Raw genomic sequence first — 26,473 nt, 5'->3', positions numbered from 1 at the left:
GTTACTCGCACTTGTGTGAAAGGATATCTTGTTAATATGATGTCTTGGTGAAAGCCAGTTTTGCTCGAAAACATTATTAAGAGCTAGTTTTGCATGTCAAGTGAAAAAAAATGACAGTCGACTCGTTTTTATTATGTTTTGATAATTTTCGCTTTTGTTTGACGAAGGATTCATAAGGGTTTCTACGATTGGAAACAAATCAGTTTCTTTCCAAATAAATCAGCGTATTTTTCAACCAGCTTAATAGCAACTCGATCCCATTAAATATATCCAACTCTACAGTAAGTCTCATTTTCATAATATCACACTAGATCTGCTTTTTCGTGGAAATTTATTTTGTCGTAAGTCCGCGCATACACTTTTGTTGATGCTTTGGTACATTGGTCAAAACATTGCCAATTGACGAAAGAAGCATTAATGATTATTTTCCATTGATTTCGACATATGTCAAATGTGTTGACAGATTTTTTTGTGAATTTATAGTGAATTGAGAAACGGTGTTCGGGTAGTGCGTGTATTAGAACATTCCTAACAAAATGCAATAAAAATCTCGGTTTGTTTACCTTTGTTACTTAGGTCGTAATGAACATTTTATACAGATATATTCTCAGATCAATTTTTGATAAATCGATTAACTGTTAGTTTATCTTTAAAAGGTATGCATTTTTTCCACTTTTCTCCTATATCCACTGAATAAATCAACATAAAAAGAGTTTCGCCGTTTTTCAGTTTGTTTACTATTTACTATTTCCAGTAGTAAAAAGTTCGACAACCATCTAACATAATTAAATTAAATAGTTTCGCTCTTTCTTTCTAGCAATTCTGTTTGTTTGATCACGGAGGACGAAACTTGCATAAACAAATGACGCTTTATCGTTCTTTGTAAAAAAAATGAAATTTTTTAGAATCCGTTTAGGCAAAATTTTAAGATTTTGAAGCATTTATTTGTAGGAGACAGAAACTCGATTTGTTTAATTTTGTTAGATTCGCCCTTCTACAGCTGAACTGTAATGTACGGTTTAATTACAACCTAAAAATGTTATGATTAAATTTAGAGTACAAAAACATCAAAAATTTAAAAGGAAATTAGAACAACTGGCCACTGTGGAGAGCGAAGATGATCAGTTCTGATAAAATCTGATATTCTCAAATCTTGAGTGCACGATAGTTTGGAAATGTTTCATGGAAGCCCCCGGAAAAGCCCTTTGTGAATAGGATATTTTATGCTGAAGTTGACAATTGACTGCAGTAAAATTTTCTACGTTGGAGTTTCCTCCTGGCGATCTGGTTCCGCTCAGTGACTAACAAAAACAAGACGAACCGTGATTGGTATTGGTCGTCTCCTGGACAGCACAAAAAGAAAACCGCGAGATCAACAAAAAAACAATATGCAGGATAATGAACATTTGCAAGAGAACATCAACAAACACCGCGAATCACTCGATTTAAAGCAGAACTTGTCTGATTCAGGTAGTTACAATGGAAGGCCCGAAAGGTGAGCATTACTGAATACTGTCTATTGTTAGTTACTCCAGTTTCTAAAGTTTTCCGTTTTTTTAAGTGGAACAAAATCTTGGGCAGAGAATGCCATCCCGGAAAATGAGAAACATTCAAATGAACCAGAAGCATTTTCCAGCCAAACAACCGGTTCCCCAGAACATTATAAATGTCTGACTTGTGGCAAGCAATTTTCCCAGGAGCGGTATCTCAGTAAACATGTCTTATTACACGAAGGCAAGTGGCGTTTTTGCTGCGACATTTGCGGGAAGAAATATTTATACAAGAGCCACTTAATAAATCACATGACCTTACACACTGGTGACAAGCGGTACACTTGCGATGTATGTGGCAAAGGATTTCGTGACAATACATCATTGAAGACTCATAGCAACATGCATTCTGGTGATCGGCCGTACAAATGCACTGTATGCGACAAGGGTTTTACCAGTAAGACGTACCTAACGAAACACATTAACACTCACAACCGTGATCGCAGTCATAAGTGTGAAGTGTGCGGTGAAGATTTTGTCACTAAAGCTAATCTAACCCAACATATGTCCAATCACACTAATGATTATAAGTATAAGTGCGGGGTGTGCGATAAAGGGTACAATAACAGAACATACTTAAGAGACCATGAATACGCTCATACAGGAGAGCGACCTTACAAATGTACCGTGTGCGAAAAAGGTTTCACCACAAACTCCAGTCTAACCGACCACAAGCGTGTTCACACAAATGATTATAAGCATAAGTGCGATGTATGCTACAAAGGATTCACCTGCAGATCTCAATTGAAAATACACGAACACACTCATTCAGGGAAACGACCTTACAAATGTATTGTATGCGGAAAAGGATTTGCCACTAGCTCTGTCCTATACCGACACATGCCTACTCACACAAAACAAAAATATACGTGCGGTGTATGTGACAAAGAATACAAGTGTAAATGGCGCTTGAAGGTTCACGCTTACATTCATATGGATCAACGTCCTTACAAATGCAGTATATGTGAAAGAGGTTTCATCGCAAAATCTAACCTATCCCAACATATGTTACTGCATGAAAGTTTTCACAGGTACAAGTGTGAAACATGCGGCAAAGGCTTCCATCATCATTCGAGACTAGTCAATCACCAACGCATTCATACGGCCAATCTGTGTTGTGCCATATGTGAAAAAGTTTTTTCAAGAAAGTCCCATCTAACCCACCACATGTCCACCCACACGGGTGATTACAAGTATAAGTGTAACGTGTGTGGCAAAGGATTCACCTCCAAACGCCACTTAAGAGACCACGAACACAGCCATAGAGGCGAGCGACCTTACAAATGCACTATATGTGAAAAACAATTCACCTGTAACTCAACCCTAACACAACATATGGTTGCTCACACACGGGATTACAGGTATGTGTGTGATGTGTGCGGCAAAGGATTCGTAAACAGATCTCTTCTGAGAGATCACAAAAATATTCATACTGGCGAACGGCCGTATCGATGCACCGTGTGTAACAAAGGATTCGTTCGGGCAAACTATATAACTTCACACATGCGCGTCCATCACGGCGAATCGTCATGAACGTGATTTATCTAAAAAAAAAGGAATTGAAATGCTTTTGTAAAGCGTGTGTTTATTTTCGTAAAACTACAAAAATTCCTAATGGCAGGCGAGTTTTGCGTAGCAAATAGCACATCGTTTGCATTAAGTATTTTACTGTAGGAAAAAAATAAAAACATCTCCAACATTGAAACGAAAACCCCTAAATATTAATATTAGTTATGTTTTTTTTTTCAAAGTTGGTCTATTTAATCTCAGCTCCTAGGACAAATGCCCGCACCTTGGACCTAACACTGCCCATTAAGGTAATTTGATTGAGAAAAGTTTATTTTACGTCCAAATTTATGCTAGACACACATAACCATTTTGCATGTTTACGTTTAATGACCGTGTAAGGGCCGCTTAAAGCGAGATGGAACGGAAGCGGTCTCAGTTCTCGGGTAATTTTTCAAAAGGGCGTATAAGCAAGTGACAGTTTCTCTTTAATCACTCTCTCTCTCTCTTTCGATTATTGTGATGTGATTAAAAGGATTTTCTTTGATATCACTATTCTGTTTGAAAGTCGAAAGTTTCGGGTATCATTTCATGCAAAGAGTTGAGTGATAAACGTGGAAACCGCTTGGTAATTAATAGAAGAGAAAGTAAACGAAGAGAAACTGTCACTTGCTTATACGACCTTTTGAAAAATTAACCGAGATTTTCTTTATCACAGGCTTATTTCCATCGTGTTTCGCAGTGTTTGCAGCATGATTAGTGAAAATGCCTGAAGGAAATTTGAACTCAAAATAAACTAAAATCAATAAATATTATTATTGTATTTTACTTATCATACTTCGGCTATCATATTTCTTTTTGTGGAATTTATTAGATTCGCCAGACTTCAGACGAAACGAAATGAATCTGGCGATAACGACCGCAGATATCTACTTTACACTCCATTTCCAACTTCGTGCAATCATTGTTTTCGTATTCTGAAATATTCAATATAGCTTGCGAATCAGACTCAACAGTCAACATACTACAAGATACCAATAGCGGCCCTTACACGATCATTAAAAGTGTCATTACTAAAAAGGAATGGCACTTTTAATGATCGTGTAAGGTCTACGAGTTCAGTAATGATGGAATTGTGGATTTTCCATCATTACCAACATTATTTCTTCTTCTTATTTTTTTTGTGGAAGTGATGAATATCTTTAGAACTACCATTAACCTTAACGTTTCAATGGCAAATCAAATTTATTTTCAGCTAAACGAAAATAAAAATATTGCTATTGCTGGAGTAGTTACAAATACTCATCATTAATAATGAACGTGTAATGCTAAAAAGTAATGATGTACAGTAATGCAGTAATGACGAGCGTTTGAGCAGAAGTGTCATTACTTAGTAATGACACTTTTAATGATCGTGTAAGGGCCACTAATAAGTTATAAGTGCTTTAAGGCCATCGTCCAAGTAACATGCGCGCGGGTGGTTACAGGAAATTTTCGCTGGAAATTATGAAAAATTGTCCAAAACCAAAAACATACAAACCTTTGAAAAGTTTTTATCTATCTGCAGGGCAAAAATGGCTGAAAAATTCGGAGGATTTTCCGAGTCTTATCAAAAATAGCTCTTAATAATTTTTTTTTGTAAATCTTTCACAATTATCTGGAAAAATAATGCGATGATATAATTCCGAATGTGATCCTTGTAGCTGTAATGAACTAAATTTATGAATTGAATGGAATTTGTGTGTAATTGGCGGAGCATACCCGCTTGTGAGGAATTCTGGCAACCGTCAGAAGGCTGGCTGCATTCCGGCTGCTGTCAAAATTGTCCAGGCGAAATTGCGTCATTATCTCGCCGTACGTGTCTTGTTTATTTCCCTCCTCTTTTTTTTCTTTTTTTTTTTATTCGACTTCATTTGATATTCGTCAATCCCGCATGTACGTACAAAAAACTAATCTTGAGACGAGGTAAATGAGATTGAAATATGGGTATGTTTAGTAGTGAGAAAGAAATGTTATCGGCAATAACATTTTCCATGATTAATATATATGAAGGGAAATAACTTATTGCCTTTCATATGTATCTTTTACTGAAAAAATAAAATTAAGACGCTTAAAATGCAGAACCGAATCAAAACGGTTCTGCCAATCTTGTATGGCAAGAATCCGACAGAAAAGAACCGTTAATAACCGCTAGGCGAAATTCTCTTACGGAAACGGTTGTTGCATTGTTGCCAGACTTTTGCCGGAACTCTGGCAGAATTCCGGCAAAAATGGCTGGCAGACATAGCCAGCCGTCTGGGGGGAAATCTGCCCGCCGCGTACAAGTTGGTAAGGTTTGTTTGAAAAAAAAATCATACCATCGAATTATTTTTTCAAATAGTGGTGAAAGATCACAAAAAAACTCATTTTTGCAGAGCTATTTTGATAAGACTCGGAAAATCTTCCGATTTTTTCAGCCATTTTTGCCCTGCAGATAGATAAAAGCTTTTCAAAGGTCTGTATGTTTTTGGTTTTGGCAAATTTTTCAAAATTTCCATCGAAAATTTCCTAAAACCACCCGCGCGCATGGTACTTGGACGATGGCCTTAACTGATTCCGGTTATGAGGTTTCTTTCACGGTTATCGTAGGTGCTCTAAATAGAAATTTATAAAATCTCCAAACGGTGGCTAACTCAATACCACACAAAATACGACGGAATTTTTGTTAACATAACATGTATTGTTATTTGAATAATGGAATGTAAATAACATGCATTAATATATAAAAGTAATTGGCTGCACTACAAATATCGCTAGTCACATACAGTCAACTATCATTAATAATTCAGCAAGGCCCATGGGAACCAAACAAAATAAGAGTAAGCAGCCAGCTGTCTCGTCTTGTCTTAGGTAAACAACTAAGACAAGACCTGACAACTTGGAGGGGGGCTGCTTTCGATCCAATTTTATGTCAGTTTCTCATTGGCTGACATTGATGTTACTACCCGCACATTGTGAAAAGAAAAAACTTTTGCAGGGTTACGCGAGCAATGAAAATATAAATTTTCAGATAACGTTTCACTGTTTGTTTTTTTTTTTTGAATTTGTGGCGTAAGTCAAACTATAGATTTTTTAAATTACATTTTCCAAATGGAAAAAAGTCAGATTGTTTTACTGAAGTTCCATCGATAAAAGTGCCATATGGGGATGAATACGTTGAGATTATTTATTACTATCTCCTATGTCTGAGACTTGTGCGAATAATTAATCTAAATTCAAATTTACAATTTAAGCATTCTTCAATAAAGCGTTTTGTAACTTTTCGTTTGAAGATAGGACTGGATAAATAGCAACGCCAAAAAAATGTAATCATGACTCAACTAATTGTTTTTTAAACCATCATTCCTAAAAACATTTTCACGTTCATCTCAAATTAGAGACCGAACCTAAAAATTTAAATTGAATTAATATTTTTTGCCCAGTATGAAGTTATTGAAAAATCTGTAAATATGGCAACACTGTAACCGATACGTAAAAAAAGACTGGTATTTATTCCACAGGACAAAGATGACGAGAAGGATGACCCGGAAGGAATTCTCGCTTAGAAAAAGTTACTCAAAGTTTGAGTACTAGTTACTCATTTTCAAATGATACATGGAAACGTCAAAAATTGAGTAGTTATCATCAATGATATTGAGTAACTCCTACTCTAAATTTGAGTTTAACGCAATAACTCGTTTTTTTGTTACTATTCGCAAGATTAGTCTAAAAGTTGTAATAACCATTTGTAGCAACAGGTTGTATATTTTGTTAGTGAGATCGCGTATTTCGAGGGTGAGTCGCTCAACACAAACGGTGTTGTGTCTACAAAAACCGGGATGATAAACTCCGTGTTGTGCTTTAGAATGAAACCGAATATGCTCAAATGTCATTTATGAGGAATAAGTGTATGATTGGTGCCTGAGCCTAACTGACATGTATGTTAATTTGCGATTGACACACTACTCCAAGCAACCACCACTTGATATAGTGTAACGCATCAGAAGAATTTTCTTACCAGGTAAAGCAGGAAACCTAAATAAATAAAAGATAAAGCACCGATCGAATAGGCCAGCCATTCTGGCGCAGATAACGTTTTGAGCGTAGGTTATATCAGCAAGAGGTGCAATAAAAGTTGGATTCATTCCTTCTCATTTTATCATACGCGATTTGTAGAATTTGTTATTAGATATGTAAGCTGAAAACTTGTATAAAAACCCAAGAAAATTGAATAAAGTCAAGCATTCCTTGGAAGAGTGTTCTCGTAGTCACTACTTCGAAAATCCCTTCTTGGCAATCTGACGATAGTTCTTCAGTTTTGAAGATTTCTAACGTTCGTTGCAATAATCAATTGATTTGCGCACGGAGTTCAGGAATTATTCATCCTCGTTGATCCTCTCGCTCAGATAGTTCTAGAACGTGTTTTTCCAAGCTTCCGTTCCATACTCACTCCTTAGTGGAGTTCGTACGAAGGCAGCGGATTTAACCGTTCAAAGAAGTTTCTACCGTGACTTGACAGACTTCCAATTTGCTTCAAGTTAAAAGTGTCCCATCTTAAATCAGTAGGGTCGTTTCCATCGCACGACCGAGTTCAAGATTGGGTACAAAATTTACATATAGTATTGAGTTCAATTACTTAATATTTTAATACAATACACTCAGAAAAGGAGCATTTTTTTTGCAAATTTGGTATATGTGAAATAAAATTCCACTCAAAATTTGAGTGATAGTTACTCTATTTTTGGTACATGTACAAATGAAGTATTGCTCAGTAAATGAGTAGATTTTACCCAAATATCGTTTCCAGTGGAAGAACTCAAATTTGAGTAACTTCGGAGTTACTCTGAATTAGAGTTGTTCCACTTTTTCTGTAGATGAGTGAGATCTTTCTCATTTTTGAGTAACTATTTTTAAGCGTGTTAAGAACAAGAAGCCAGCTGTCAGGTGTTGTCTTAGGTAAACAACACGTATATTTTGTATTGATTGTACAAAAGAAGAATGGGCAAGATGGGCCATCACTGGCCTTAGCCTGTCACGTTAGTGACACAGCAAATAAAAAAAAAAAAAAAAGAAGAATGAAGATTCTTGAGTGAATCAGTGTTGCGACGCCGCGAAATTATCATCGGAAGTCACTGTAAATCGAATATAATAATAATCGTAAATAATAACATAATCGAACACTAACCTAACGGGCGAGATAGATCGCTATAGGTCCCAGCCTTGTCAAGTTGACACACCAGCAAATAATAAAAAAAAAAGAACAGTGAAGAGCATACACGGTCTAATTTTCTACATAACAACACAGTTTTGGTAGCTGCAGCTACATTTTTCGCAGGTAAGACAACTAATTTCGTTTTAACATGGTTTCTGGAATCTTAATTTTTTTTCTCAGAATAATGAAATCGGACCAGATACAGAATGGTATTCATACTGGTGAGCGACCGTACAATTGCACTATATGTAGTAAAAGTTTTGCCACAAAAATTGAACTAGGTGTACACATGCCAACGCACACGGGTAATTATAGGAATAAGTGTGATGTGTGCGGAGAAGGATTCACCGAAATATTGGATTTGAAAGACCATAAAAACATTCATACAGGAGAACGGCCGTATAAATGCAGTGTATGCGAAAAAGATTTCGCTTCCAGAAAGGGCCTAACCTATCACATGTTAATTCACACGGGTGGTCGACATCAATGTGAAGTGTGCGGCAAAGAATACTCTAGAAAATATGCCTTGAAAATGCACAAACGCATTCATACATCTGATCAGTCGATTGATTCGTCATCAATCGATCCAAAATTAAATCACACGCGTGATCGATTTCAATGTGAAGTGTGTGGCAAAGAATACACTAGAAAATTTACCTTGACATTGCACAAACGCAATCATATTTTTGATCAGTCGCTCGATTCGTTACCAATCAAACCAACAGACCAAGAACGCGTCATTTTGGCCAAACAGAAGAATATAACAAACGAATCCACAAAACTAGAAGGCAGCGACAAGGTAAATGAACAAATAGGGTTCACCGATGGTAGTGATTCTGTTAGCTGCAATGAAGTTAATCAAAGGTAGGTTAATTTTTAACTGTCGTTTAGATCGTCGTTTCTGTAAAAAATCTGTAAAAAATTTTTCAGTGAAATGGTATCCGATCATATACAGGATGTTACACCAAACAAGGAGCAACCATCAACTAGCTCAGTAACATCTTCCACACCGGAAAACAATTTTCCTAATCAATACAAATGCCAGATTTGTGATGAGCTACTTCCTAACGAGAATTGTTTACATAAGCACGTTTTATTGCATGGAAGTGAGTTATTATTTAGTTGTGGTATTTGCAGTAAAAAATATTCTTCTGAGAGCCATTTAAGAAAACATATGATCACCCATACCGCAGAGAAATCGTTTGCTTGTGATGTATGCGGCGAAGGATTTCGTAACAAGCAAGCATTGGAGTTCCACAACAGTATTCACACCGGAGAGCGGCGGTATAAATGCACTGTTTGCGAAAAAAGCTTTGATACCAGGAGAAATCTAAGCATACACATGTCTAGACATACGGGTCATTACAAGCTTACTTGTGATGTATGCGGCAAAGGATTCAATCAGAACCAATCCTTGAAGTTCCACAAGATGATTCACACCGGAGAGCGGCCGTGTAAATGCACTGTTTGCGGAATAAGTTTTGTTGACAACAATAGTCTAAGAGGACACATGTCTACACATACGGGTCATTATAGGCATATGTGTGACGTATGTGGCAAAGGATTTCGTGACAAACAAAAACTTAAGTACCACAGCAATACTCACACCGGAGAGCGGCCGTACAAATGCACTGTGTGCGACAAAAAGTTCTACGCTCAGACGGATCTTTCCAACCATATGCACCTTCATGATGGCAAGCACAAGTGCACGATTTGTGGCAAAATGTTTACCACTAACGCTAATCTAAGAATACACACGTATACCCACACTGGTTCGTATAAGTATAATTGTGATGTGTGCGGTAAAGGCTTCGTGTATAGATTGCATTTGAAAAACCACAAAATTATTCATACAGGAGAGCGTCCGTATAAATGCAGTGAATGTGAAAAAGATTATACTAATAAACAGGCCCTAAACAAACACATGTCAACTTGTATGGGTGGGAGATATAAGTGTGATGTATGTGACAAAGAATTTCGTGACAACCAAACATTGAATTTGCACAAAAATATTCATATTGGTGAGCAACCGTACAAATGCACTTTATGCGAAGAAGATTTCTACACTCAACCGGATTTCATCCGTCACATGCGTACGCATGCAGGCGAGCGGCCTCACAAATGCACTGTATGTGACAAAGGTTTTATCACTACTTCTAACCTAAATAAACACATGGTTACACACACGGGTGAATATAAGCATAAGTGTGATGTGTGCGGCAAAGGATTCTCGGAAAGAACACGTTTCGAAGACCACAAAAACAATCATACAGGAGAGCGGCCGTATAAATGCAGTGTATGCGAAAAAAAATTCGCCACCAAAAATAGCCTAACCATGCATATATCATCAAATCATAAGCTTGGTCGATATCAATGTGAAGTGTGCGGCAAAGAATACTCTAAAAAAGGTAGATTGACATCTCACAAACGCATTCATAGATCTTCACAAATCGAATCAACAGACCATGAGCGCGTCATTCTGGAAAAACAGAGGAATATAACAAATGAATCCATAGAACTAGATGACAATGAAATAGACATAAAAAATAATGGATTTGAATCCGAATGATACATGCACGTTTCAAAAAAAATAATACAAATATACGTTCAAAAAAAAAAAAAAATAGGTCGTTATTATAAATAATACATTGATCGTGTTTTACAAATATATAAATCAGGTGTACAACTTTGCTTCCACCGTTTTTTATCCAAAGTTAAAAGCTTTATTGCGAAAAGTGCTTACAGATGTATTATTCAAAGTATTGTCCGTCGTCTTTCCGACAATTTTCGGATCCCGGCTCGAAAAAAGGAGTCCTCTTTTGACGCTATCCATGAAGCAATCCATTTTTCCAACTCTTCGAAGGATTGAAAATGTTGATCTGCGAGGCCGTGTGCCATCGAACGGAATAGGTGCAAGTCAGAAGGGGCGACATCTGGGGAATACGGCGGGTGGGGCAAGACTTCCCATTTCAGCGTTTCCAGGTACTTTTTGACCACTTTTGCGACGTGAGGTCGAGGATTGTCGTGTCGCTTTTTATATTTGGGACGATCTCCTGTGATGGTTTCACCCGGTTTCAAGAGCTCGTAGTAAATCACACCGAGTTGATCCCACCAAAAAAAAAAAAAAAAACAAATCATAACCTAGGCGCCGTGAATATTCGGTTTTACCTTCGACGGAGTAGCATGCCCGGACTTTCCCCATGATTTTCTGCGTTTAGGATTATCGTATCGAACCCACTTTTCAACACCGGTACGATTCGATGTAAAAACCCCTTACGATTTTGTCTTTGAAGCAGTTGCTCACATACAAATAGACGGCGCTCGATATCCCTCGGTTTCAACTCGTACGGCACCCAGTTTCCTTCTTTCTGAATCATGCCCAGGGTCTTGAGACGTTTTGAAATGGCTTGCCGACTCACTCCCAACGATTCGGCATGCTCTTCTAGGGCTTGGCACGAATCCTCATCAAGTAATACTTCTAGTTGTTCATCTTTGAAGGGTTTTTCTCTTCCACCACCATGTTTGTTTTCGACGTCGAAATCACCATTTTTAAAACGTTTTAAAGTGGAACTACTCTATAGTGAGTAAAGCTTGCTTACTCACTTTTTAGTAAATATGGTAGTTGTCAAATTCTGAGTAACATTTACTCAGTGCTATAAATGGGAAATTTAGCTCGAGCGAGTAAATATTACACAATATCATTCGAATTACCTAAAGAATTCTTTATTTTAATCAAAATTGCGTGTAAATTAAAAACAATGCAACTTTTTTTAAAATATTTTCTCAATTCTCCTATTTACATTTTGTTGTTTTTCCATAAAAAAGTTGAAAATGTTATTCAAACTTACTCACGTATCCTGGAACGAAGGTTGCACAAATGTGGCAACGAAAAACTCCAATTATTTTTAGGATTGGGAGGTATAACGCCAGACTAACAGACAGGACACTCAAATTAGATTCTTCAATCATTTTAACGGTCATTTCGAATATTCCTTTAGTTGGGACAGTACACGCATATGTCATGATGTCGCCACGTTACCCTATCAAAAACATCCTGTCTGTCATCAAGACTGTGTTTTTTTTTTCATTTACCAACAGAGTTGCCATTTATACAGAATTACCTGTAACCAGACCCTGTCAGCTTGGAGCGAAATCAACCTTCAGTTCAACAACGCCATCGCACGGCATCACATTAAACATATCATGTCAATTGTATGCGGGTGCGCGGTACTGCTATTTTGGCGCGCACGAATTTGACATTTCTCTCCCCTACTTCTACTGTACGAGAATCGATGCGGACTCGCCTGAGGGCGCCATGCTCTCAAAAAAAGATGTTGCCAATAGCGGCCTTACACGATCATTAAAAGTGTCATTACTAAAACGTAATGACACTTTTAATGATCGTGTAAGGTCTACGAGTTCAGGATTTTCCATCATTACCAACATTATTTCTTCTTCTTATTTTTTTATGGAAGTGTTGAATATCGTCAGCTGTATTAGATGAGAAAATTGACAACCATGAAGTAAAAATTCTCTTCAGAACTAGGGTAACAGAAGTATTTTGACCCACTTTAGGATTGATTTTATTTTGGCCCACTTCGTAAAAATATCCACCAAACGTTGTAATATCTTTGAAGAACTCTTCCGCAATAGGTAATTTAATGTGATAAGCTTCAAATGGATACAAAATGGGTTACTTAACATCGAATAAATCCATAAAGTTTGTTAAGTGGGCCAAAATATATGAAGTGGCCAAAATACTTCTGTTGCCCTATACGTGAAAAAAAAATCTGGAAATGACAAAATGTAGATTTAAATTATTAATGTTTCATTAACTTTAACGTTTCAATGGCAAATTAAATTTATTTTCAGCTAAACGAAGATAAAGAATATTGCTAATATTCTTTAATTGCTGAGGGAAAGTTATTCTGGTTACATGCCCCGTGATGGAGTATAGTTACAAATACTCATCATTAATAATGAACGTGTAATACTAAAAAGTAATGATGTACAGTAATGCAGTAATGACGAGCGTTTGAACAGAAGTGTCTTTACTTAGTAATGACACTTTTAATGATCGTGCATGAGCCGCTAATGATTCGTGCCGCTAAAATGTGAGAGATAAATCACCGCAAGAGCCGCTAAAATGTGAGAGATGAATCACCCCTATTCTGCATTTCAATCGATTCGGATTTTGTCGAACGAATGTAAAAATTTGCATTCTGTAATTCGATCGAGTGATGCTTTTGTATAGAAAACTCGCACTCAATCGAGCTACAGAATGTAAAATTTCGTATTCGATCGAAACAATCCGATTCGAATGAAATCCAGAATCGGGGTTAATATCTTGTTAATATGATGTCTTTGTCAGTGTTATGCAATGGCAAAGCACGCTACCCAATTTCTACGATCAAGTCAACGTTTGAGTAGATAACGACTTAATTTTGGGTAGCTTATAGAAAAGCTCGACAATGAGTAATTTCTCCTAAAAAAATACACAGACGCAAAAAAATTATTGAAATCTATAAGAAACACTTATGATATTTCGATACAAGTTTCCCACACTGAGCCAAAATCTCCCATTGGATTTACATGAAAAATCACATACTTATTGAAAAAAGCCCACCACATTATATTCATATGCATCGTGTAACATTTATATGATAGTTTATAATATTTAATTGAAATCTCGATAACTTTTAAGTGTACAGCACTTACACCTTATGCGTGAAGCACGTAGGTAGATTTCATGTGTAAAGCAAATATAAATTTGAAATAAAAATGGCAGTAAGTAACGAATAAGAGAGTGCTCGCTGGCTTAGGATTCGAAATTGTTTGTTTGGTCTTTTATGTAAGTTTATACGAGCTATCAAAAAATAATTCTAAAAATAATTAAATTTAACATTTTTTAGAATGCTATATAGTTCAACTGCGAACAATACTGTCGGACAACAGCGACTTTTTCGTTTCATGTAGGCAACGGAATTCTACTTTTATATGGACGCTACAATGTGCCAGTTATTATAAGTATCAATTTAGCTTACATATTCGTTATTATAAAAATTAGTAAATTCATTTTAAATATATGAAGGAAACGTAAAATCATTTTCATTCAATAAACATCAGTCATACTGCCAATAAATCAATAGAAAAGTATTTGATTACCATTGGAAAAATATATAGAAGTTAAATGAAATACCGATAAATAATATATGGATTTCATATAAGACACATGTGATATACTAATAATAGGTACGTGAAATTCACATAAAACATACGTGTTGCCAACATTGATTTTCATTATGTGGGACACATGACTGTCATATATGGGAAAATTAACTTTTATGTGCAAAGTATTATGGAAAATAATCATATGTTTTTGCATTTGAATACTAAGTGATGTTTATTTCGAGTGTACGTGTGGATCACGTTCCTGTCAAAACATGCTACAAACTGTAGTATTTACTATAAGTTTTCGGTAGGTAGCTCTAGAGGTCGCTACTCGAGTGTTTGCTGATAAAGTGAAGTACAGAGAGTGGCATTTTTACAGATGTAAGTACGTTTTTTGCTTTGTGCATGCATATGTCAGCTTTTCCGGCTCTGTGTCGATACGGTATGCAGTAAATGCTTAAATTCGGAAGTAGCATTAACTACATGTTCGAGCTTGTTTTTTATTCATACCAAACCGCGTTGTACTCTGTGGACTTTGTTTTTGAGAAGATACTACAAACAACAGACTTTACTACATTTTATTCATACGGCCCAATCTTATGATCTTCAGGAAAAAAATTCATTGACCTACTTATAGATTTCATAAATCATACTGGTGAATCTTAAGGTTTTCATGACGATTGCTACTGATTTCCATGGTTTCCTATATTGACAAATTTTCGCAAAGCTGATTTACCGGTAGCGACACCTGCCAATGAAAAATGGAACCAAGAAAAGGAGGATTCTTTCGGAAATTTTCATATCGGCAGTAGTGATTTGCAACATTTTTATCGTTTATTCAATAGTACAAATAGATATCAGCAATAAAAGTACACTCGGAGTTGAAGAAAATCGATTTCAAAGTGATTACTACTACTTTTTTTAGTGTAAACTACGATTAAACATGGAAAATCTTCAGAAATTTGTGAAATTGGGTAAGGTAGGTTTTTTCGGATCAACATTTTTTAAACAGAAACCAGTGTAATGTTGATTTCTCGAGTACTAGAATGTATAGCAATCGAGTACTATTTATTCTGGATACTTTATTTGTTATTTCCAGGCATTCGAAAAATGGTATCAAACCAAGTTTAATGATCTATTCTGAATAAACGATAGATTTCGCACAATGAACTAAGATCAACATTACCACCTCAGAGTAAAAACTTTTTCTTCAACTTCTACAATGATTTTTCGAATGAATTTGCCCGTTTTCAAAAGAAATCGTTGAAAAGGTGGAGTAATTAGAAATTTTCTTTCCGATTTGACAGCTCTTGCTGAAAGTATCATCTCTAAACAAGCAGCGCCTCTACATTTCAGTTTTGCGACAATATGCCAATGAAAACAAACCAATCTCAATCATTCGTAACCGAATGTTCGAAGTGAGCACACGCGTTTTTTTAACAATCGACATCGGTAAGACGAAGGTGCCTATCACAGCAGAGGCTGTAGTATAGGCATTAAATAAAAGTGATAAAAAGTAGCATCCCCGCAAGTGAGTTCTGTCTGTGCACCGGTTTTGTATCGGTATCAACAGTAGACGCTATTGTGCTATCCTCGGGCAGCAGTTATTTCTATTGTTTGCTACCCGCATCGCAGCAGCCAAATCCTGAGTCAAGGTCACGCTGAAGCACAACGAAGGAGTGAAGGAGCAACTCACCTAACAGCTTACCGTGACATACTGTTAAGTATTTTCTCAAACTTTTTCTTTCAACTTTTACTATTCATATATTTTCTTTTCATTTTATTTCTTTCTTTCTCATTTCAAGTGCGGGAGACTTCTTTACTCCCGCACTTTAAATATGAATATTGATGACAGTGGGGGTGTCTCGGAGGAGGGCGAAGCTGAACGAATGAACGAAGAACATTTAGAGGCTGAGTTTGCTTCCGAGATGCCATCTACCCCTCCTATACCATCTCCCCCTCCGATACCATCTCCCTCTCCGATGCCATCTCCCTCTCCGATGCCTCCATCTCCCTCTAAGATATTGCCTGCCCGCCAAAAAGTTTACCAAGACGATGGCTCGGGGGGTCCGTGGGTGGTATACTTCCGGCCCAAATTAAAGTCTCTCAGAGTTTTAAATATTGCTCGGGACCTGGAAAAACATTACTCGGCAATAAAAACAATAGATAAGGTTTCGCCAAACAAGTTACGCGTTGTTGTGTCCGACCTGAAGCAAGCAAACGCGATTGCTACCAGCGAGTTGTTCACGAAGGAGTACCGCGTGTACGTCCCGTCTCATGTGGTGGAGATCGACGGTGTGGTCCGTGACGAAAGTCTGACAATCGAAGATCTGATGAAGGACGGGGTAGGCCGTTTCAAAAACCCCGACCTTCAACCAGTGAAAATTTTGGAGTGCAAGCAATTGCACTCCAAATCGATAGATGGTAAATTTTACCAATCGGACTCATTTCGCGTGACTTTTGCCGGATCTGCACTTCCAAATTATTTGGTAGTGAGTGGAGTTCGTCTACCTGTTCGGCTGTATGTACCGCGGGTAATGCATTGTACAAGCTGCAAACAGCTAGGTCATACGGCAACCTATTGTTGCAACAAACTGCGATGCGGCAAATGCGGAGAGGCCCATGAGGACGATCTCTGCAGAAGAGCAGTGGAAAAGTGTTGCTACTGCGGGGAGAATCCTCATGATCTTTCGGTGTGCCCTACGTACATACAGCGTGCGGAGAAATTGAAGCGATCCGTGAAAGAACGTTCCAAACGTTCTTATGCGGAAATCTTAAAAAGAACCACTCCATCGACCCCTGAGAACCCGTTTGCAATCTTGCCAGTTGAAGAGGATACCTCTGACGACCCAGGCGAAGGACTTTCCTACACACAGGTTGAAGGAAGCAGGAAAAGACAAAATCTGGCTTCTCCCAAGCTTCCTCGTAAAGGCCTCAGACTGTCCTCTTCGTCACAAAAGAACCAAACGGAAACAAAAAGTGCTGACTCAAAACCGAAGCAAACACCTCCTGGGTTCAAAAAACTTAGGGATGATAAGGAGTACCCAGCACTTCCTGGGGCATCAAAAAACCCGAATGACCCCAAAGCACAACCAGAAAATCCAACAAACGCTGGATTATTGAAATTTTCTGATATCGTGGACTGGATATTAACAGCCTTCAATATTACTGATCCTCTGAAAAGCTTCCTAACTGCTCTACTGCCAACAGTAAGGACATTTTTAAAACAGTTGACTGAACAATGGCCCCTCCTTGCAGCGATCGTATCTTTTGATGGATAATTTACCACTGAGAATCGAAGATATGATCATTGTGCTTCAGTGGAATTGCAGAAGTATCATCCCAAAACTTGATTCTTTCAAACACTTAATACATACTCATAATTGCGATGTATTCTCCTTGAGTGAAACTTGGCTTACTTTTAACATCAACCTCGACTTCCATAATTTTAACATAATCCGCCTGGACCGAGAAGACTCTTATGGAGGGGTACTTTTAGGGATTAAAAAGTGCTATTCATTTTATCGTATTAACCTCCCCTCGACACCGGGAATTGAAGTTGTTGCTTGCCAAATTAATATTAAAGGCAAAGATCTATGTATAGCTTCTATCTACATTCCTCCCAGAGTCTCGATAGGGCATCGTCGGCTTGCAGACATCATAGAACTTCTTCCTTCACCGCGGCTGGTTTTAGGGGACTTTAACTCGCATGGTACAGGATGGGGCTGCTTATATGATGATAATCGTTCTTCGTTAATCCAAGATCTGTGTGACAACTTCAATTTGACAATTCTAAACACGGGAGAAATGACACGGAACCCTAGACCGCCAGCACAACCAAGTGCGCTGGATTTATCCCTTTGCTCGACTTCGCTACAGTTAGATTGCAAGTGGAAGGTAATCTGTGATCCTCACGGTAGCGATCACTTGCCGATCATAGTTTCTATCACCAACCGTGGAAGACCATCGGAAACAATCAATGTTTCGTACGATTTCACACGAAACATTGATTGGAAACGTTACGCGAGCTCGATATCTGAGAAACTAGAAACATCACAGGAGCTTCCTCCGGAGGAAGAGTATACATTTTTGGCTGGCTTGATTCTTGACACCGCAATTCAAGCTCAGACGAAACGAGTACCTAGCGCGCAAACTAGTATGCGTTCTCCCAACCCATGGTGGGACAAAGAGTGCTCAGAGCTGAAAACGAAAAAAGCTTCAGCCTTCATCTCGTTTAGAAGGAACGGAACTCCAGATAATTATCGGAAATACGCGGCGTTAGAATTTCAAATGAAAAGTCTGATTAAAGCCAAGAAACGCGGTTACTGGCGAAGGTTTGTTGACGGATTAACGAGAGAAACAGCAATGAGCACTCTTTGGAATACGGCCCGTCGCATGCGCAATCGAAATCACGCGAACGAAAGCGAGGAATATTCTAACCGCTGGATATTTGATTTCGCTAAGAAAGTATGTCCTGATTCTGTTCCGGAACAGAAGATATCCCGCGTCGCGACATTGAATACAAACGAAACACCGTTTTCGATGGTAGAGTTCTCACTTGCGCTCTTGTCGTGTAACAATAGAGCCCCGGGGTTAGACAGAATTAAATTCAACTTGTTGAAAAATCTGCCCGACTCTGCCAAAAGGCGCTTGCTGAATTTATTCAACAAGTTCCTCGAGGGTAATATTGTCCCACACGAATGGAGAGAAGTGAGAGTTATTACTATTCAAAAACCTGGAAAACCAGCCTCCGATCACAATTCGTATCGGCCGATTGCTATGCTTTCCTGTATCCGGAAATTGTTGGAGAAAATGATTCTCTTCCGTCTAGACAATTGGGTCGAAACAAATGGATTGCTTTCAGGTACACAATTTGGGTTCCGCAGGGGCAAAGGAACGAACGATTGTCTAGCGTTGCTCTCAACAGAAATTCAAATGGCATTTGCTCGTAAAGAACAAATGGCATCAGTTTTCCTCGACATCAAGGGGGCATTCGATTCAGTTTCCATTAACGTTCTATCTGAGAAGTTGCATCAGCATGGTCTTTCACCAGTTTTGAACAACTTTTTATATAATCTATTGTCCGAGAAACACATGCATTTTGAGCATGGTGATTTGACGACAAAGCGATTCAGTTACATGGGTCTTCCTCAGGGCTCATGCTTAAGCCCCCTTTTATACAACTTTTACGTAAATAACATTGATGAGTGTATCAACACATCTTGCACGCTAAGACAACTTGCCGACGACAGTGTTGTGTCTATTATAGGACCCAAAGCTGCCGATCTCCAAGGACCATTGCAAGATACCCTCGACAACTTGTCGACATGGGCTTTTCAAATGGGTATCGAGTTCTCTACGGAGAAAACTGAGCTGGTTGTATTTTCAAGGAAGCGAGAACCTGCGCAATTACAGCTTCAACTAGGGGGTGAAACCATAGCTCAGGTTTTCACATTTAAATATCTCGGGGTCTGGTTCGATTCCAAAGGTACCTGGGGATGTCACATTAGGTATTTGAAACGAAAATGCCTACAGAGAATCAATTTCCTTCGTACAATAACCGGAACTTGGTGGGGCTCTCACCCAGGAGACCTGATCAGGTTGTACAAAACGACGATATTGTCAGTAATGGAATATGGATGTTTCTGTTTCCGCTCCGCTACGAATATTCATTTCATTAAACTGGAAAGAATTCAGTATCGTTGTTTACGTATTGCCTTGGGTTGCATGCAATCAACCCATACGATGAGTCTTGAAGTGCTGGCGGGCGTCTTACCGTTGAAAAACAGGTTCTGGGATCTCTCATATCGACTGCTAATCCGATGCGACATTTTGAATCCGATGGTGATAGAAAACTTTGAAAAGCTCGTTGAGCTTAATTCACAAACCCGTTTTATGTCCTTGTATTTTGACTACATGGCTCAGAATATAAATCCTTCTTCGTTTGTTCCCAATCGTGTTCATTTTGTGGATACTTCTAATTCTACTGTGTTTTTCGACACATCCATGAAAGAGGAAATTCGTGGAATCCCGGATCCTGTACGCCCTCAAGAGATCCCAAAAATTTTTAATAATAAATTTAAAGAAGTCGACTGTAATAAAATGTTTTACACTGACGGATCATATCTAGACGGGTCCACTGGCTTCGGTATATTCAATGTAAATTTCACCGCTTCCTATAAACTCAGTGATCCAGCTTCAGTTTACGTCGCAGAACTAGCTGCAATTCAGTATACCCTTGAGATCATTGACACTCTGCCCACAGATCACTACTTCATTGTATCGGACAGTCTCAGTTCCATTGAGGCTCTCCGTTCAGTGAAGCCTGGAAAGCACTCACCGTATTTCCTGGGGAAAATACGGGAACAATTGAGTGCTTTATCTGCAAAATCATACCAGATTACCTTGGTTTGGGTCCCCTCACATTGTTCCATACGGGGCAATGAGAGGGCGGACTCGTTAGCCAAGGTGGGCGCACTAGAAGGTGATATCTATGAAAGACCAATCTGCTTCAATGAATTTTTCAGTTGCTGTCGTCAGAAAACTCTAGCCAGCTGGCAGAATACATGGAATAGTGGAACTCTGGGACGATGGTTACACTCAATAGTCCCACAGGTATCGACGAAAGCTTGGTTCCGGGGGTTAGACGTGAGCCGAGACTTTATTCGTGTAATGTCAAGGCTCATGTCTAATCATTATATGTTCAGCGCGCATCTCCGTCGTGTGGGGCTCGCTGAGAGTGGTGTCTGCGTTTGCGGTGAGGGTTATCATGACATCGAACATGTTGTTTGGACATGTGTCGAGTATTGTGATGCCAGGTCCCAACTCATAGGTTCCCTTCGGGCCCGAGGTATACCACCCTTCGTACCAGTCCGCGACGTCTTGGCAACTCGAAATCTTCCTTATATGACTCTCATCTATAACTTCTTGAAAACTATCAATGCTCAAATTTAGTGCTCTCCCTATCTCTTTCTCGTCTACAGCTCTACCGCACTCTTCTTTACGTTGCTGGAAGTATGGCCTGTGTAAACGATGCTTCGGAGCATGCACCTGCCTTGAACTGACTGAGTTGCTGGAAGCTACCCAAAAACGTCACATCAACGTCAGAACACACCAACGAAGCATCCCAATCCAGAATAATCTCTTCATTGCTACAAGCTGAAAAACATGAAGATTCATCGAACGCAAAATGTGTCTAAAAGATGTATGCCACAAACCAATGATGTATTCAAATTTCAATTCAATACTGTGTAGGTCCCACCCTCCCTATGTCCCCTTACTAACTGGGGAGTATGCCGCCCCGTAATACGGCATCCCTTTCTCTCCCCCTAACAACAAGACAATCGGCCACGTTAAGCTAAAGCAAATGAGCCTAATAAAAATTTTATTTGAAAAAAAAAAAAAAAAAAAAAACCAATCTCATTTGCAGTGAGCTGTTGGAAAGGCTTATACAAGTATCGATTTTTAGCATTGATACCGTATCGATTCTTAGGATTGGTACAGTATCGATCTTTAAAAATCGATACTTTACGCTCAAGTATCGATACTTTGATATGTGACAAAGCATTATCGATATTCATCCGAACTATTCATCGAATAATCGATTTGTCGAACATGAATAGATTTTAAATAAAAACAAATATATCAACTAATGAAAATATGCAATTTAATAATAGTTTGCAAGACAACATTGAAACGAAATACGAACCACTTGACGTAGAGCAAAAAGCGTTCGAATATGGCAGTTGTAATGAAGCTATCCAAAGGTGAGTTAGGCATTCTATATCGTAGTTATAGGAAGGTGCTAGAGATTGTATCAATTTCTAAAGTTTTGTGAATTTTTAGTGATATGGAAACAAATCAATCAGCGGATATTGTACTAAAACAGGAAGAATCAAACAGTTCGAAAGAGTTATCTTCCTCTCCAACTGATTTTACAAACCAATACGAAAGTCATCCTATACAATCTGACCCAGAAAATCTCGACAGAACCGCTAAACCTGAGGACAACCGATCGTACACTAGCGATGTCTGCGACAAAGGATTCAGTCCAAATTCAACTTTACAGAATCACAAAAATATTCATACCGGTGGAAGACCGTACAAATGCACTGTATGCAGTAAAGATTTCACTTCCAATCGTGGCGTTAAAAAGCACATGGCTATTCATAGCGGTGACTATCGTTATCAGTGTGATGTATGTGGCAAGGGTTTTATTCGACATTCAAAATTGAAGAATCACGTGAGGATTCATACAGGAAAACGGCCGTTCAAATGCAACTTTTGTGACAAAACGTTTAATATTGAAAATAATCTGGCACAACACTTGCGCACTCATACTGGCGAGCGTCCTTTCAAATGCATCACTTGCGGAAATGATTTTGCCACTAGCACTGCTCTTACAAATCACTTACCAGTACACACTGGTAATTACAGACACAAATGTGATGTATGCGGCAAAGGATTCATGATCAAGTCTCACTTGAAAGTGCACGAACACATCCATACGGGAGAGCGGCCGTATAAATGCACTGTATGTGAGAAAGATTTCTCCAGTAGGTTTGGCTTAACATCACACATGTTTACTCACACGGACGAGCATCAGTATAAGTGTGATGTATGTGGCAAAGGCTTTTATGGCCGGTCGAATTTCGAAAATCACGTACTCATTCATACAAGTGAGCGCCCGTTCAAATGTAACGTATGCGACAAGGGCTTCCGACGCAAAGATAGTCTTACCGTACACTTGCGGCTTCACACGGACGAGAGACCTTATCAATGCACCGTGTGTAGCAAAGGGTTTACAAGAAAGTACAGCTTAACCGTTCACATGCGCCTTCATAAGAGCGATCCATCGTATGAATGCACAATATGTGGAAACAAATTTTCCACTAAGTACACATTAACGAGACATACGTTTATCCACACCGGCGAGTATAGCTACAAATGTGATGTATGCGGCAAAGGATTCAATGACGGTCGATTTTTGAAGGAACACGAACGTATTCATACAAGTGAACTACCGTTCTCATGCAGTGTATGTGACAAAGGATTTCGACGCAAACTATATCTTACCCTACATATGCGCCTTCACACCTGCGAGCGACCTTTTCAGTGCACATTATGTAGCAAAGGTTTTACCAGAAAAGACTATTTAACGGTACACATGCGTCTTCATAAGAACGAAGCATCGTATAAATGCGACATATGTGAAAAAAAATTTACCACTAAATTTTCTTTAACTAGACATACGATTTCCCACACGGGCGATTATTGTTATAAGTGTGATGTGTGTGGCAGAGGATTTACTGATAGCAAACTTTTGAAGCGACACGAACGTGTTCATACAGGTGAGCGACCGTACAAATGCACTGTGTGTGAACGAGACTTTTCCAATGAACGCTCGCTTTCGGGGCACATGTCTACTCACACGGGCAATTATCGATATAATTGTGAAATGTGCGGCAAAGGCTATATGGATTGTTCAAGCTTGAAGAAACACGAACTAATTCATATTAAAGAAAGACACTTTAGATGCCTCATATGTGACAAAGCATTCAAGTTCGAAGAGACCCTTACCAGACATATGCGACGTCATACGGGCGATCGACTGTATAAATGCACCATATGCGAAAAGGATTTTACAACTCATTATGGTTTAACCAAACACAGTACCATTCACACGGGAAATTGTCGATATAAATGTTCCGTGTGTGACAAAGGCTTCAATGAACTATCTAATTTGAAGAGACACGAAAATATTCATTCAGTTGAGAAACCGTTCAGGTGCACCGTATGTGAAAAACAATTCAAGCAGGAACATATTTTTGTAAGACACATGCAGAGACACACGGGCGAAAAGCTATACAAATGTACGATGTGCGAAAAACAATTTACCACCAATTATTGGCTCACCCAACACATGTCCACTCACACGGGTGATTATCAGCATAAATGTGATGTGTGCGGCAAAGGATACACTAGAAAGGATAGCTTGGAGATACATAAACGCATTCATACAGTCGAGCGTGAGTCCGATGGCACCACGTAGGAAAAGTTTACACCACATAAATTATACATTAACGTAGTGTACGATCAAATTATGTAGTATTAAAGTGTTTATTTGAACAATTACGGTGAAGCGCAATTGTGTTTTAATAATACTAGCAAACTTGAAATATATTGTTTGGATTGAAATAAAAAGTAGCTGTTTTAATTGATGAATTGGTTGAATCATACCTTACTCGTATGTTCATATGATTATATAAAATGTAATTGCGGTACGTATCGAAATAGTGGGGGGGGGGGGGGCGGTCCGAGAGAACTCTCCCAAAATCAGAAACAGGAACGAAAATAAAGAATTAATATTATGGGGCTTTTGATCCTGCAGATTACACCGTGTGCAGCTTTATACAGAACATAGAACAGTGTCAAAACTACATAAAGTGGAGATTAAAACCGGGGAAAATACAATAATACATAAAATTGTCCTGGATGTACATGGTGTCAAGGTGTATTGTAAGAAGAGAAAAAATAGCTTTTCTTCAAGAGAATGAATGGCTCGATTTCACTCTTGAAAATAGAGTTTAAATATTTCAACTTTTCGTTTGCATGCCGTATTTACGGTGAATGTATAGATAAAAATATGAACTACAACCAATCGCCTTGAAATAAATGCGGTTTTTTGCGAAAGTCTCCTTGATTTATGAAAATTAATTAATTTATGAAAGTTTAATTAAAAATTGAGAAATGACGAAAAAGTGCCTGTTAAAAACACCAAGGAGCGATATTAGATTTTTTATCGTGTGTGAACAAGAATTCATCCTTGACAGTTCAGCGGTACTGTTTACAAACAAGCTTAAACAAAAATCGAAGAACACATCTCAAACAATCATCTTTACACTTTGCGACTAGTGACTTTCATTTAATAAATCTTAAAAGCAAACCGTATCCAATCGTGAACAAATGTTTTAAAATCCTATTTAGACGATATGGACCAAACGGTCGCATAAAATTTGTCCACAGACAAACAAAAAATTCTATGTTTACAAACAGTACTGCTGAACTGTCAAAATGTGTTCATTTTATTGGGGTTAGCAGTGACCACCCCATGGACAACTTGACAGCTCCCATACATCGAGAATTAGGTTTTGCACGATGACGACACAAATGAACTGCCGATGAATCAAGTTCATCTTTGACAGTTGCCGTGTACTTGTTTTGTTTTGCGACTGCAAGTTAAAAATTGAAAAAATGACGAAAAAGTGCCTGTTAAAAACGTATTCCACAGTGAAAATAACTAAAAAGATTGCCCTGTATGTGATTCCAGCATCAAGGAGCGATATATGTATAAATCTGTTGAGTGTGAGGCGACTTGCAATTTTTACATTCGAACGATGAACTTCTGATGAACTTTTAAACTGTAAACAAGTACACGTCGACTGTCAAAAAAAGTTCATTCTGTTCATTTTTGTGAGGTTATGTCATGTTCGTGCAAAACCTAATTAGGTTTTGCACGAACATGACATAACCTCACAAAAATGAACAGAATGAACTTTTTTTGACAGTCGACGTGTACTTGTTTACAGATTAAAAGTTCATCAGAAGTTCATCGTTCGAATGTAAAAATTGTAAGACGCCTCACACTCAACAGATTCATACATAAATCGCTCCTTGATGCTGGAAACACATACAGGGCAATCTTTTTAGTTATTTTCCCTGTGGAATACGTTTTTAACAGGCTCTTTTTCGTCATTTTTTCAATTTTTAACTTGCAGTCGCAAAACAAAACAAGTACACGGCAACTGTCAAAGATGAACTTGATTCATCGGCAGTTCATTTGTGTCGTCATCGTGCAAAAACTAATTGAATTTTTTATCGTGACGTCACGAATGAACAAAAATTCATCCTTGACAGTTCAGCGGTACTGTTTACAAACAAGCTTAAACAAAAATCGAAGAGCACATCTAAAACAATCATCTTTACACTTTGCAACTAGTCACTTTTATTTGATAAA

At 38.2% G+C, this 26,473-nt stretch overlaps 3 protein-coding genes across 3 annotated transcripts; all 3 read left to right on the top strand.

The window, feature by feature from the left end:
* Window positions 1–1,079: 1,079 nt before the first annotated feature.
* On the top strand, window positions 1,080–3,269 carry LOC131426361 (zinc finger protein 624-like). The gene is made up of 2 exons (XM_058589035.1): window positions 1,080–1,495; window positions 1,562–3,269. The coding sequence occupies exons 1-2, from the start codon at window positions 1,389–1,391 to the stop codon at window positions 3,081–3,083; spliced, it is 1,629 nt and encodes a 542-aa protein (XP_058445018.1). The 5' UTR covers window positions 1,080–1,388; the 3' UTR covers window positions 3,084–3,269.
* Window positions 3,270–8,076: 4,807 nt separating this feature from the next.
* On the top strand, window positions 8,077–11,264 carry LOC131426359 (zinc finger protein 431-like). Its single transcript, XM_058589028.1, has 3 exons — window positions 8,077–8,409; window positions 8,467–9,150; window positions 9,217–11,264. Exons 2-3 carry the CDS (start codon window positions 8,471–8,473, stop codon window positions 10,853–10,855), a joined length of 2,319 nt encoding a protein of 772 aa, XP_058445011.1. The 5' UTR covers window positions 8,077–8,409; window positions 8,467–8,470; the 3' UTR covers window positions 10,856–11,264.
* Window positions 11,265–22,062: 10,798 nt separating this feature from the next.
* LOC131426357 (zinc finger protein 260-like) lies at window positions 22,063–24,640 on the top strand. The gene is made up of 2 exons (XM_058589027.1): window positions 22,063–22,223; window positions 22,303–24,640. Exons 1-2 carry the CDS (start codon window positions 22,117–22,119, stop codon window positions 24,506–24,508), a joined length of 2,313 nt encoding a protein of 770 aa, XP_058445010.1. The 5' UTR covers window positions 22,063–22,116; the 3' UTR covers window positions 24,509–24,640.
* Window positions 24,641–26,473: the final 1,833 nt, after the last annotated feature.

Source organism: Malaya genurostris, chromosome 1, assembly GCF_030247185.1.
Source record: "Malaya genurostris strain Urasoe2022 chromosome 1, Malgen_1.1, whole genome shotgun sequence".
In the NCBI taxonomy this organism is placed as follows: domain Eukaryota; kingdom Metazoa; phylum Arthropoda; class Insecta; order Diptera; family Culicidae; genus Malaya; species Malaya genurostris.
The sequence above is the reverse complement of the archived record's forward strand: the minus strand, read 5'-3'. Positions and strand labels throughout refer to the sequence as shown.